Raw genomic sequence first — 13,869 nt, 5'->3', positions numbered from 1 at the left:
CACTACTGTAACATCTAGATCACTTCTCCTCCGGGATTCACTACTGTAACATCTAGATCACTTCTCCTCCAGGATTCACTACTGTAACTTCTAGATCACTTCTCCTCCAGGATTCACTACTGTATCTTCTAGATCACTTCTCCTCCGGGATTCACTACTGTAATATCTAGATCACTTCTCCTCCAGGATTCACTACTGTAACTTCTAGATCACTTCTCCTCCAGGATTCACTACTGTAACATCTAGATCAGTACTCCTCCATGATTCACTACTGTAACTTCTAGATCATTCTCCTCCAGGAATCACTACTGTAACATCTAGATCACTTCTCCTCCAGGATTCACTACTGTAACTTCTAGATCACTTCTCCTCCAGGATTCACTACTGTAACTTCTAGATCACTTCTCCTCCAGGATTCACTACTGTAACATCTAGATCACTTCTCCTTCAGGATTCACTACTGTTACTTCTAGATCACTTCTCCTCCAGGATTCACTACTGTTACTTCTAGATCATTCTCCTCCGGGATTCACTACTGTAATATCTAGATCACTTCTCCTCCGGGATTCACTACTGTAACATCTAGATCACTTCTCCTCCGGGATTCACTACTGTAACTTCTAGATCACTTCTCCTCCAGGATTCACTACTGTATCTTCTAGATCACTTCTCCTCCGGGATTCACTACTGTAATATCTAGATCACTTCTCCTCCAGGATTCACTACTGTAACTTCTAGATCACTTCTCCTCCAGGATTCACTACTGTATCTTCTAGATCACTTCTCCTCCGGGATTCACTACTGTAACATCTAGATCACTTCTCCTCCAGGATTCACTACTGTAACTTCTAGATCACTTCTCCTCCAGGATTCACTACTGTAACATCTAGATCACTTCTCCTCCAGGATTCACTACTGTAACTTCTAGATCACTTCTCCTCCAGGATTCACTACTGTAACATCTAGATCAATACTCCTCCAGGATTCACTACTGTAACTTCTAGATCACTTCTCCTCCACACACCAGAATGACTTTTAATATGGTCTGTAGGGTTTCATTGAGGTTTCTGACATTTTGATGGGAAACCTCCACTGTATAGTGCAGAATCTACAAGAAAGGCTCCAATGAATGTGTGAACAGGGCCTTAGTACATGTTCACCATAAGGGAGCGGGGTGCACTAGTACAGACGCCATTATTACCAGTGCACTCAGTGAACACCTATGTGGTGTTTATTCTCCCCTCCCCCCTTCGCTCACCATGTTTTTCTCTTTCATTGTCACATATTTCTCACTTTGCTCCGCCATCTCACGTCCGTGTCCATCCTCCTGGGGTTAATGTCCCATACGCTGAGGACAGAATATAATTCAATGCTCGGAGTGGCGCTGGCAGCCATTGTAAGGCCGGGCACGTACCGCCACATCCGTAATGAAATACATCTGTGTACGTTGGAGTCTCCGCAGGGCTCCGGTGATCTGGATCTCTGCACCCAGGGGACATGAAACCTGTTCACAAAGCAATGCAGCAAAGTGTGCCACCGGTCCTCCATGACAGTGATGTATGGGACTCTGCTAGGACCCCCATGTGACTCTATGCACTACGGACAGGTGGCGCCCCCATGGGGGAGGAAAATACAGATCCCACCCGAGTAGTTCTGTATGGCACATTTGCTGAGTAATGAAGCAATACCAAACAGTCTGGGGAAGATGTATTAGTGCGTACTTAAAGGCACGGTACAGAAAAACACATGGCTGTTTTTTTATGAAACAGCGCCACCTCAGTCCACAGGTCATATGTGGTATTGCAGCTCCACTCTATTTAATGCAAAACCACACACGACCTGTGAGCAAGACTAGCGCAGAAGAAAGTGGAGGTTAAAGCAGAATAGTATTATATATATATATATATATATATATATATATATATAGTTCCTCTCATGTAGCAGAGCCAAATTTGTTATATCTGCTGCATCTGTTTACAATAGTCGTATCCTTCAAGATACGTTGCACTTGAAATTTTTTCTCTAGCCCTCACCGTTCATGAGCAATCAGTGCAGATCATCTCAGCACCCCATATACTAACTTTTTGTGTCCATTTTTACCACTGATACAATGTCAGCGGGGCAGGGGCAGCTCCTCCATCCCCTTCACAGTGATTTTGTCACATGACACAAAGCATGCCCACAACAACTCCCATAGAGGTCTATTGTCTGGCTATCTCTAGAACCGCTGCTGAGGGCATGGGAGAGACGGTGGAGAAGATTGAGATGTAAGGGGCCATTAAAGGAGGGAAACCTGGACAACAAAATTGCATTACAAGAAACGCTACATAGAAGACAATGGAAAAAATACATATTACGGTATATATAACTACACCTTACAAAGGGGACACTCATATTATAAAAGTGAGGGATGTAACACAGGATCCACCTCAGCTCCTCCATCCCCTTCACAGTGATTTTGTCACAAGCATGCCCACAACCATCTTCCATAGACGTCTATTGTCTGTGTTTTCTGTAACATATCTTCGCAGCTGCTGCTGCTGGATCCAGGTGCGGGAAGGCGGAGTAGGGAGTCGTCTAAGGCACCATTAAGGTCGGGGAAACTAGGGCTTTAGAGAACACATGATGGTGGTGGGGCACATTCAGCCTTGGGCCAGTCCTGCCCCCTGGTGGCAGATTAGTGGCTGACCCCATAATCATGTAATGCAAATTCATGATTTATTTTCTTATTAAACCTCCCAAATGGCTGATTCCGTATTGATATCCCTAGAACGTCTTGTCATATACATGGAGACACAAGTCTATGTAAAAATAGTAGGAGATTTATTAGGACGCACGGACAATTCAGTGCACCGAGACATTGGATTCAATCATGTGACACGCGTGTACTCTAGGTGACAGCACCTTCTCCGGGCACTTCGGATCACCTCGTCGTAAGCAGCACTTATTGCAGGTGGCCCTGAGATGCAGCCATTTTTTGGTTTCTGAGCCCCATAGCTAAGAACGGTCATGTCAGATCTTTAATCCCAAGGGTGGGATTATATCATCTTGTGAGTTGACTTCATTGAGCTGCATTAACACTGTTGCAGGCTTCAGAGCTGAACTCTATTGGAATCTCCTGCTTGTTCAGATAGTAATGTGATGCAGCAAAAGGTAAAATGGCAGCACGAGTGCGGAGGTAAGCGGTTAGGGGGCGAGGGATTTGTCCACAAGCCTGCTGAACGTTTCCAATAACAGAAGTAGGATTGCAGCTCTGGGAGTAGAATACAGGCTGCAACGCAGGATGAGGACAAGGTGCAACGATCTTAGAAAGTAACTAAACTTGATCTATAGAATGTTTGAGTCTATAAATTACTATAGGGGAGCGGGCGGATTTAGGGCTCCTGAGTCACAGTGTCAGGTTACTAGGAATAAATTAGATCTTATTACAGTCTGGTGTGAATTGTCACAAATATTCTTCAATCTGATGGGTTATAATACTGGGGAATATTGCCCGTATTTAACAGTTGGACTTCAGATGATGCAGCAGATCTTCCACCTTGGTCGGGTTTGTCAGATCTGGGTGCTGGAAGAGAGAAAAAAAAAAAAGACGGGTAAGGCCATGTTCACACAGTGCACTTATGTGCAGTATCCTCCTATACTGTATTATTCCACGGGCAAGATATCAGGATACCTCAATACAAAATACGTCCTAATTCATATCCTGCTTAAATTTATCCCGTTTACCTGATTTATTTTCTGGTCACTGTGACGTTTCATTTGCAAATTCACTACCCCTCCTTGTGAGCAGTTCAGCCAGCAAATGAAACATCACAGCACGCGACCTCAAATAAGGTAGCGATTTATCAGCGGGAGAGTGGAAAAGGGGTACACAGAGAATGAGAAAAGGCAGATGAATCCTGGGAAATGTAGTTTGTCCTTGTACAAGGAGCAGCAAGTAAAATAAAGCCAAGCAAAGGCACAGGGGACAGTGAGGATTTAGCCAGGTGCTCTCCATACACTTCTACGGGACATCATCCCTGTGAAGGGAGCATTGGTCACACAAGCACGGTTTGGTTCCCCTGTTCTGACCACTGGAGGTCCCAAGGGACCGGACATTTAACCCCTATCCTGTGTTTTTTGATGACATGACCCCTTTCATACATTTGGTTCCTACAGACTGCAGACAATGCAGCGATGCGATCAATATTTGCCATGATTGAAAGATTTTACACTCGAGAAAATCATCGGGTGTAATAACCCACCGCGGACTGCAGCGCTTGGTCTAGGTCCTCGATGATGTCTTCCGTGTCCTCTAACCCAATGGAGAGACGGATGAGGGTGTCGCTGATGTTGAGGGTGGCTCGGTCCTCTTCGGGCACTGAGGCGTGGGTCATAATCGCTCTACACAAGAGGAAACCGGCAGAACATTACACAGGCCATAAAAGTGCTGGACGGAGATGACAAACCAAGATGTCTGCTATCCAGAAGACTCTACTGAGCCAAAAACACAAACCCCCTACAATACTCGGACCCCCTACGATGCAAGGTGCTTAGTGCACCAGCCCAGATCCCGACGTCCATTCCTAGGGATAGGTCATCAATATTTATATCCCAGAAACCCCTTTAAGATAAAGGCTTTTGCATAGGAATGGAGTCCACAGAGCTATATGGGGTGTAGCTATAGGGGGTGCGGAGGCAGCAGTCAGTACGGGGTCCTGGACCCTGAGGGAACCCCAAAGCTCCTCTGCCATGTAAAATATACCACAGTTTAGAAAGGCGCAAGGTAGAAGCTCCATTACAGATTTTGAGAGACGCCTCTGGCAAAACTAAAACTTCTATTAAGCCCTGACAACCAGAGACCGAAAATTACACCCCTAGAGGGTCAGTGTCAGATCTACTCACGGGTGCTCGGCCAGACTTTCATATCCACCAAGACTTTCAGCGAGGGCAAAAAGCTGGAAAAATACAAAGCAGAAGTCAGAGCTTTTACTGGAAACAATGCGTCACAAGGGGTGACCCCAAATATAACACACAACAATGCCAAGTATAATCTACAAGCCGTGCTGCCAAGTATTTCCGGCACAAGCTCCTATTCTGAGATCTGGGCCATATCAGGAGCCGGTGCGGGCAATGTTTGGTGTTATAACAAGTCAGCAGGTGAATGTCCCGGCAGGTGCAGGAAATACTTCTAATCTGTGCTGGTTACAATGTAACAAGAGGAGTTACCCCACAACTACAGCACACAGGTCAGGGGTTGCTCAGCATTAGGCTCTAGCTTTTCCCGGTCTCGCCCATGGGCCATGGATCTGCTGCAGTTCACACTAATGCACATAGATAAAGCAGGGACACCCTGGGCAGGTATGTCGGACTCCCTTTATCTTCCCCCCCATGGGTCTGATATAAAGGAATTGAGTCCTATTTACCTTCAGGCTCTTGAGGAAGATCTTGGCGTGTTCTAAGCTGCCTTTAATGTAGAATGTGATCATCCCCGGCACTCCGGTGCATTGGCGCTTGGTGATCTCATACTGGGGGTGAGATGGGAGCCCTGAAATAAAGAGATCACCGCATAAGACATGGCCTCTGGATACACACACACACACACACGTGGACATGGTGGTGCCCACCTGTCTGTAATACACACTAGTAGGGAGCCAGGGTTCAGGTTTAGCCAGGGGTAGGAGCCGAAAAGTTTTACCAGCCTAACGTAGTGCGCTCTTACACATTGTGCGTAAATGTAAAGTTTGTGTGCATATACCATCGCTCAGTGGGTGCGCACCCCGTGTGAGTTTAGGCACCCCAATGTCAGCACTTCCAGCTTTCAATCTGCCTGTCTTTTATGTCTTCAAGGCAATGGCCGCTGCTGCAAACCAAGTGCATGCACCCAACACGTACGATCTACCACCAAGGGCGCCTCCATTCTACACAATGGAGCGGATACAACACTCCATCTAAGCCAAAACATCCAGAAACTTTACCTGCATTATTATAGTAATAGTTTGCAAGTCTGTAAATCATCTCTAGCGCCACCTATAGGTGGTTTCCTTGTGATGTCAGCCCCATAATGACACAAGACTGGGGATATGAGCCAAACCAGAGCCATGACACTCAGATAGACACTGAATCTTTACCTGGAAACAGAACCTTGTCCACACGAGGATCCCGCTCCAGAAACGTGGCCACCGCTAGACCATTAAAGAAATGTTGCTTCATCCGCAGGGGCAGGGTCTTCAGTCCGCGGTTGCAAAGGAAACAATCGAACGGGGATGGAATGGCGCCAAGAGCTGCGGGACAGAAGAATGGTCAGAGATCTGGTACAGAAGGGCCAACCATCTAATATATATAGGGGTCTCCTGAATCACCCCAAACAGCAGCGGTCAGGGGAAAGAAGGATCGGGATGGTGATATTCAACACGCCTGATTGCCTTTTTTCCTGATGGGACACATGCACACCCAGCCAAGCCAAGTATGCACATGTATGGGAGGATGGCTCAGATGATAGAACATTTGGCTAATGGTGATCTAAAGTGTATGATCCTCTTTACATGCAGATTTCTTCTGCAAAACCCACATGTGTGCATGGAGGGTGTAAATCTCTTGTCATTGCACCATGCAGTATGCCCTCCGCGCCATGTGGAGCGCTATAAGGAGCTCGCAGACTTGCAGAAATATTCTTGCATGAACCTGACCTGTTGTGCGCCAATTCCTGATGCATCCACTACTACTGAGCATTTATCCTCTAGCTCCCCTAGTGGTGTACTGCATGAACTGCATAGATTTATCTAAAAAAAAAAAAAAAAAAAAAAAAAAAAAAAAAAAGCAGAACAATTCCAAAATCCTCGACCCTAAGATTCTTCTTGAAATCTCCACTCACCATTCTGGAGGAACTTTAGGTTTTCATACAGTTTGTCGCAGTTTACAGAGACCAATCCCATGACAACGTCACTGTGGCCTGGAACACCAAGAGTTAAATGTCATACATAGAATTTTCTATATTAAAACACAGGACATTCTGCTATAATTTTGGATATTTGCTGCGTCGCCTCATTTATGGAGCCCTTAACCGAACAAACAGTAGTGGCAGACACAGACTGCCCCCTGGTGGGTAAAGCTAGTATTACTACACCTTCATCTTGCGGCCGCTTTACTTACCGTTCATATACTTGGTTGCTGAATACATGCAGATATCCGCTCCCAGGGCCAACGGGCGCTGGAAAAATTAAGAAAAAACTGAAACGTTAAAATTTGTCTAAAGTCGACCCAATAAATAACAGGCTTAGTAGGAAACATTATTAAAGGGGCGGCATGTTTATCAGGGTAATAGGTACTGGCCTAGCAAATTAGGAAGAGTTGGCAACTATGGAAATCCATTGACACTCCATAAATGTGTTGTGGGGGTAGCTAAGGGGTTAAATAGCCCGTATAAGCTGTTGCGCTGATTCTTGCAGTTACAGGAGTTGTCGATCACAATGTGATGACACGGGCACCGCTGCAGTGTGGGTTGCAGGTTGTAATCGTTGGCCCATGTGGTGGCGAAGGCGTAGACACGGTTTTGAGAATTCTAGAATATCTGCTACAGTTGTTACATTGTGGCTGCAGTGACATCACATCTATAGCGTATCCCTCCCCCGATTCGTGACCTCCCCCTCTACATCAAGCCCTGTCCTCACTACCGCCACATGAGTGCACAGGTCACTGCCCGCTCTTGTTCAGTACACTCGCCATTTCCATCATCTGATACACTACAGATTGTTCGTCCCCACATACAGTATGGATCTATAGTCATTACCACCAACCTGGAAATAGGCCGACATGAAGGTGTTATCGACTGCCAGGATGGCGTCTGGATGCTTGTGGACGACCTCAGCGCAACCTTGTATATCGATAACCGTTAGCGTTGGGTTCGTCGGGGTTTCGATCCACACAAGCTGGGGTGGGAGAGAAAAAAAACATCTTAATATCAACCGGCCACTGGGCATATCCACTAGGTGCCAACGGCCTCCACCAAATACCCCTCTGATAAACGGCCCTTCTATCAGGTCAGGGGCAACATGATGTGCACACGTCCAGGATACAGGGGCTAGTCATTAGGTAGTCAGAGCGCGCCATGTCGGCAGCCTCTCTACGTCTACCCTGCATTTGTGCTGTGCAAGATTACCAAATAAATTTCGGGGTCAGGGGATAATCATACACATTAGGGAGAGTGTGTGCCTACATAGGCAGTACGGAGACTTACAAGTCATTCCTGCTCCGCTAGGCATTCTGGGTAAAAAATATGCAAATCTATTCTCCAGGATGTAATTAGGAGAACAGTGCACTCTGTATGCCGCCCTCTAGAGGGCATCCTCCTTAACATCATGCATGACTCAGTTAATAAGTCTACTATCATGATGCGGATTTAATTGCCAAATTAGTATTTCTACTCCAAATGGAACAGATTCCCAGCTATGGACAGCGCTGTTTAGGTCTTTTGGGCCTCCTCAGCATAGCGCAGGGATACTGATTTGGCACCCTGGTCTATAGTCTCTCACTCTGCCAAATCAGTATCCCTGCGCTATGCTGAGGAGGCCCAAAAGACCTAAACAGCACTGTCCATAGCTGGGAATCTGTTCCATTTGGAATAGAAATACTAATTTGGCAATTAAATCCGCATCATGATAGTAGACTTATTAACTGAATCATGCATGATGCTAAGGAGGCTGCCCTCTAGAGGGCGGCATACAGAGGCACTGTTCTCCCAATCACATCCTGGAGAATAGATTTGCATATTTGTTACCCAAATAGGTTTCTAAAGTCCATCTTAATTGTAGCAAAATGGCTGCAGTTTTATCACGATTTTGCATAAATCACAGCAAATTTGTAACCAGAAGAGGTGCAGGACCTTTGGTTTATGGTCAGGTGACAAAGGTCCTGCCACGGGTATTTTTTCTTTGCAGCCCGTACTGTTCCTGCTTCCTATCTATCATATTATAGTGTATTCCAGTGGTGCAGGACCTGTAGTGAGATGAGGGGGATTAGAGGTCCTGCACCTCGGAGGACTGTAATGTGCATGCACCAAGTGCTTATACAGTGTGCTGCTTAGTGCAGGGCTCTGGTCTGGGGACTGAATTTACTTAGTATGTTTTTATTTCTTTTTGCTCTACCCACTTCCTTCCCATCCACATCTTATAAACTACCCAGTCTATCGGGACTTCTGGAACTTTGGACACCAGATTTATAATAAGGACAGTCAGTCCATCGACCATCAGTGAGATAGCGGCATATGGACTCCAGAGCCAATCCCATTGTAAACTCCAAGGCCAACCGTGCATTCCTCCCATATACTTGGAATGATTATATACTTTATACTGGGTATATACATGGCATCTAGACAGTCCCTGCACAGCACATTTCTCCTACTTTAGGACAGGTGTGTCTATGAGTCGCTGGGTCCATATCTATATACAAGTAACTTACCTTGGTGTCCGGAGTCATTGCCGCTTCTAAACACTTCAGATCTGAACAGTCCACGAATGTCACCTGCAGGCCCAAGTTTGCCGCAACTTTCCTAAAATATCTGTTTGTACCTGCCAGGAGAACGGAAGAAACAGCAGACCGTTTTAGCAGCTGTGGGGGCAGAATTCGGTCACAGAGTCACCCAGTAAGCGTTTGAGCCCTTACCTCCATAGACGTCACTGGTGCAGATGATCCGGTCTCCAGCTTTCAGAAGATGGGCAATGTTAAGTGTCGCAGCCAAACCGGATGCATAAGCCAAACCTGGACAGAGAGTAATGGAGTTATTGTATCAGTAGTAGGGATGTCACACCAGCAATGCTATACAGTCTTGCAACGTTGGTTATAATCCTTTTATCAGGTCCTGCATCCTTCTTTAGTATGACAGTGTATCATGTCTGGATGGGAAGCCTAACACATACCAGATCACTATGGGGCGAGTCTACAGGGGAGAAAGATTTAGGAATACTTGTTGATCATAAACTCAATGATAGTGGGCAATCATAGCCGGGATTAGGAGCCGCTACATAGAAATAGAAACAATTCCGACTCTGCTTCCAATTGGTGATCTTGGTGTCACGTGAAAGCTGAGAATCTCATCCATTATAGGACACGAGAAGGTTCTAGGTTTTGAATACCAGAGATATAACTATGTGGTCAGATTGAACCATCGAAGTCCCAAGTCTTACAGTATTTGGCTCCATCAAGGGCGGCCACAGCTTTCTCCAGACAGTTCCTTGTTGGGTTTCCACTGCGGCTGTACTCGTAACCCTAAGAAATAAAAAGATGGGATCACAAACACGTATTTCATTCTACCGGCTTAGGATATGTATAAAGGACTTACTATGGGGGACAAACGTGGAGGAAGAAATGCTTCATTATATTAGACACCAACTACAAGGCCAAAGACATTAGACTGGTTGTCTGAGGAAGACATATGGAGATCATAGAGGAGAATGGAGAGTCAATGATGTCTCAATAAAGGCCCCAGACAGGAACAAGGAAGACTCAAGGGGGTGTCCAATGGTCCATTCCATACTGATGGTCCTATCCTGCTCCGTGATGGAACAGATTAGAAGCCCCCATAGAGGCGAGTACATCACAGGGTCGACTCGGTTGTCATTTCATTGACTGCAAAAATCGTCCCCCTCCTTAGATGCCCACCTGGTCATATGCTGGGGGTCTTCATCAGGTGCACCAGAATGGAAGTCCACACTAGTCAGGAACTATCCCATAGCTCCTGTATAATTCACACCCGATAACTGGTTTGAGTTATGATCAATATATCTGGTCGAGGCGTCTCATTGTGGCAGAAAGTGGTGTGTGAGTCGTGGGAGGGGGAGCGTGGCTTACATTTGGTGCATGAAAGGGTCTTGTGCCAAGCGTAGACTCGACCCGTCCTTCTATCAAGGGGTCACTCATCTGAATGGCTGCCATATAATAACACATTTCCCCTGCAATACCACCGACAGGACTTGGATTGATCCAGTGATCGCCCCTGGTGCTGCGCTCTAAAAGGAATTGTCTCTTATGAGGCAACCCCTTTAAGTTGCGGGATTGCCTGTAATTCTTCATGACCGGTTGCAGATTATCCAAGGATCCCAGTCACCAAACCCCACCCAGGCAAGGACATGAAATGAATGGGCGCGGGCTAGGCCTTGGTTCTGTAAAATACCCTTTGATACGGCTCATAAAAGCGAAGTATTAAAGGGCAGTAAGCGGTGACTTATTGTATACAGTGATATTAAAGGTTTTACTAGTGGGTGTAACTAATGGTCCTAATCGTGGTGACCTGGCTCATCGCCATTATAGACGCCATTACCGATTAGCACCTCGTAGTCACTGGCTTGGATAGAATTATTCAGATGGTCGACATTATTGGACGTGGTGTAGTCCAGGTCTGACGGCCCAGACTCATACTGCACATTGACAACACACGGACCTGCACCTGTTTGGCAGACATGGCCCAGTATTGCAGGGTCACCCATATATTTGGGCACAACAGGGCGATGCTACATGGTTAACCCACTGCAACTTCCCTGGGAGATTACAAGGGCCACAGGGATCAGCGGATCACCGGGGTGGCGTTCTCCATTGATGTGTCTGTCTCGTAAGTTCTGTTTTGCCTTGTCACCCTGCTGTATCACATTAGAGCGCTAGAAGTTAAACTTTGACTTGTCAGAACCTTGGACAACAATCCGAGTGAAGATTAACAAAGTAGTCAGCTATTAAAGACAGCTGGGTATTTCACAAGCCGCCGGCGCTGGCATTCAGTTATCAAAACTGGCCTTGTTGTCCATCGCAACGGTGCAATAAAGCAACATGGCAGCTTGGTCTTACCCTCGGATAAAAGAAGCCCAATACTGAAGGTGACATATATAGTGTAAGGCTCTGTGCACATGGGACTGAGCCTTACATGGGGGATACAGAACTGTGCAAAGGTATTAGGCAGGTGGAAAAAATGCCGCACAGTAAGGACGCCTTCAGAAATAGAAGGGTTAATAGTTTATCTAAAGAAATGTAAATCCCATCAATACTTGGTGTGACCTTTGCCCTTTGGAGGAGTCCTGGAAGTGATAACACGGCCCACACAGATATAGCCCTGATCTCAACACCGTCCAGTCTGTCTGGGATGACATGAAGAGACAGACGGATTGGAGCAAGTAACATCCACAGAAGCTTGGTGCTTAGTTCTGCAAGATGGCGGCGGGAACAACCTCCCTGCCCAGGTCTGGCAAAAACTGTACCGAGAAGAACTGATGGAAGGCAAAGGGCAAAGGTCACACTGAATATTGCTGGGATTTACATTTCTCTTTGCTTCATTTACAAAAATATACTATTAACCCTTCTGTTTCTGAAAGTGTTCTTACTGTGCAGCAATGTGTCCACACCCGTATACACCTTTAGCTCAGTACTGTCTATGTATCCCTATAGCTTCATTTATCTGAGACCTGATCTCCATGTATATTCTGGCTTCTGTAGTACTCTATAGGGTTGTGCTATAGTAGTGAGTCCTCAGATTGACTCCTAGTATACAAGCTGCTGCTGGCCAGTGCTGATCTCCAGTGACTAAGCGGAATACACCGGAGTCTCATGTAATATTACATCATGTCCCTCCTCATAGACACGGCCATGTCACACACCATACAAAGCTGTGGAACCTGCTGGTCAGCTCTGTAACCCTCTACACATGAGCCCATACACAAAAAGGGATAGAACAAAGGGACCTGGCTGATGAAATACAGGCATGACAATGCTGGAAGCTGCTGCAGAACCTCTTCATAGTGATCTAGTGAGAGTAAATCGTAACCTCTGCATATATCCCCATATACAGACAGGGATAGAACAAAGGGACCTGGCTGATGAAATACAGGCATGACAATGCTGGAAGCTGCTGCAGAACCTCTTCATAGTGATCTAGTGATAGTAAATCGTAACCTCTGCATATATCCCCATATACAGACAGGGATAGAACAAAGGGACCTGGCTGATGAAATACAGGCATGACAATGCTGGAAGCTGCTGCAGAACCTCTTCATAGCCAGTGATAGTAAACCGTAACCTCTGCATATATCCCCATATACAGACAGGGATAGAACAAAGGGACGGGGGGATGGGGAGACATGATCCCCTTTAGGACTCTACTATGACTTGTGATGTCACGGCACATTATGACGTAACATCACAACTCCTAATAATGGATGATAGAGCGGCGACTGTGATGTCACTGTACATTTCTATGGTAAATGCATATTTGGGATCTGGAGCCTATATATAAATCCTATAGTAGCGTCCTTTGCCGCGACACTCACCGCATGCTCTCCAGGACCATGCTGCTTGAAGGTGGTGGACAGAGAGATGGGCGGCACCACCGCCATGGAGTTCCATTGCTCCGGCTCCTGCCCTGTGTGGATAGCGTCCGTGGCAAAGTGCTTGTACTCCTCCAAGTAGCCCTTTGTGGGGCACTGCCGCTGCTCCTGATCCTGCATGCTGCTGGCTGTGAAACTGAGCGGCTGCTTACCCCTCCTATATGAGCAGGTCCCAGGCTCTGGCGGGAGTGCATTGGTTGGAGATGGAGGTGTTGGCATGACCATCACTAGGGGGAGGAGAGCAGACCGCCCACTCTTCCTCTGATGTCATCAGCAGCAGCTTCGGATACAATGATACATTGTATATACACAACAGGGGCTTGCAACATAATGCAACATGTATTACATTGGAGTTGTACACAAATCTACCAAGCACAGAGAGTATTTATTTATCTTACCCATATCAAATTCTACATTACCAGTCATCGTCCCATATTCAGCTCACATGGGAAGAACATACAAACTCCTTGCAGATGATGTTCTTGGCAGGATACAAGCCCAGGATCCCAGTGCTGCAAGGCAACAATGC

General features: G+C 46.3%; 1 protein-coding gene across 1 annotated transcript; it reads right to left on the bottom strand.

Moving 5' to 3' along the window:
• Positions 1 to 2,822: 2,822 nt before the first annotated feature.
• CTH (cystathionine gamma-lyase) lies at positions 2,823 to 13,498 on the bottom strand. The gene is made up of 12 exons (XM_075287264.1): positions 13,284 to 13,498; positions 10,161 to 10,242; positions 9,640 to 9,735; positions 9,436 to 9,545; positions 7,776 to 7,907; positions 7,132 to 7,189; positions 6,854 to 6,931; positions 6,111 to 6,263; positions 5,406 to 5,527; positions 4,885 to 4,937; positions 4,245 to 4,383; positions 2,823 to 3,565 (listed from the first exon to the last, which is right to left on the bottom strand). The coding sequence occupies exons 1-12, from the start codon at positions 13,458 to 13,460 to the stop codon at positions 3,500 to 3,502; spliced, it is 1,266 nt and encodes a 421-aa protein (XP_075143365.1). The 5' UTR covers positions 13,461 to 13,498; the 3' UTR covers positions 2,823 to 3,499.
• Positions 13,499 to 13,869: the final 371 nt, after the last annotated feature.

The sequence above is a fragment of the Leptodactylus fuscus genome, chromosome 9 (assembly GCF_031893055.1).
Source record: "Leptodactylus fuscus isolate aLepFus1 chromosome 9, aLepFus1.hap2, whole genome shotgun sequence".
NCBI classification, from domain to species: Eukaryota; Metazoa; Chordata; class Amphibia; order Anura; family Leptodactylidae; genus Leptodactylus; species Leptodactylus fuscus.
This window is presented reverse-complemented; position numbering and strand designations above follow the sequence as displayed.

Coding starts and splice junctions, on each gene's coding strand:
- CTH (XM_075287264.1), bottom strand. CDS start 13,460: ATGCAGGATCAGGAGCAGCGGCAGTGCCCCACAAAGGGCTACTTGGAG. Junction 4,938..5,405: donor TCTTCCTCAAGAGCCTGAAG/GTAAATAGGACT, acceptor GTATTTTTCCAG/CTTTTTGCCCTCGCTGAAAG. Junction 3,566..4,244: donor ACCAAGCGCTGCAGTCCGCG/GTGGGTTATTAC, acceptor TCTCTCTTCCAG/CACCCAGATCTGACAAACCC.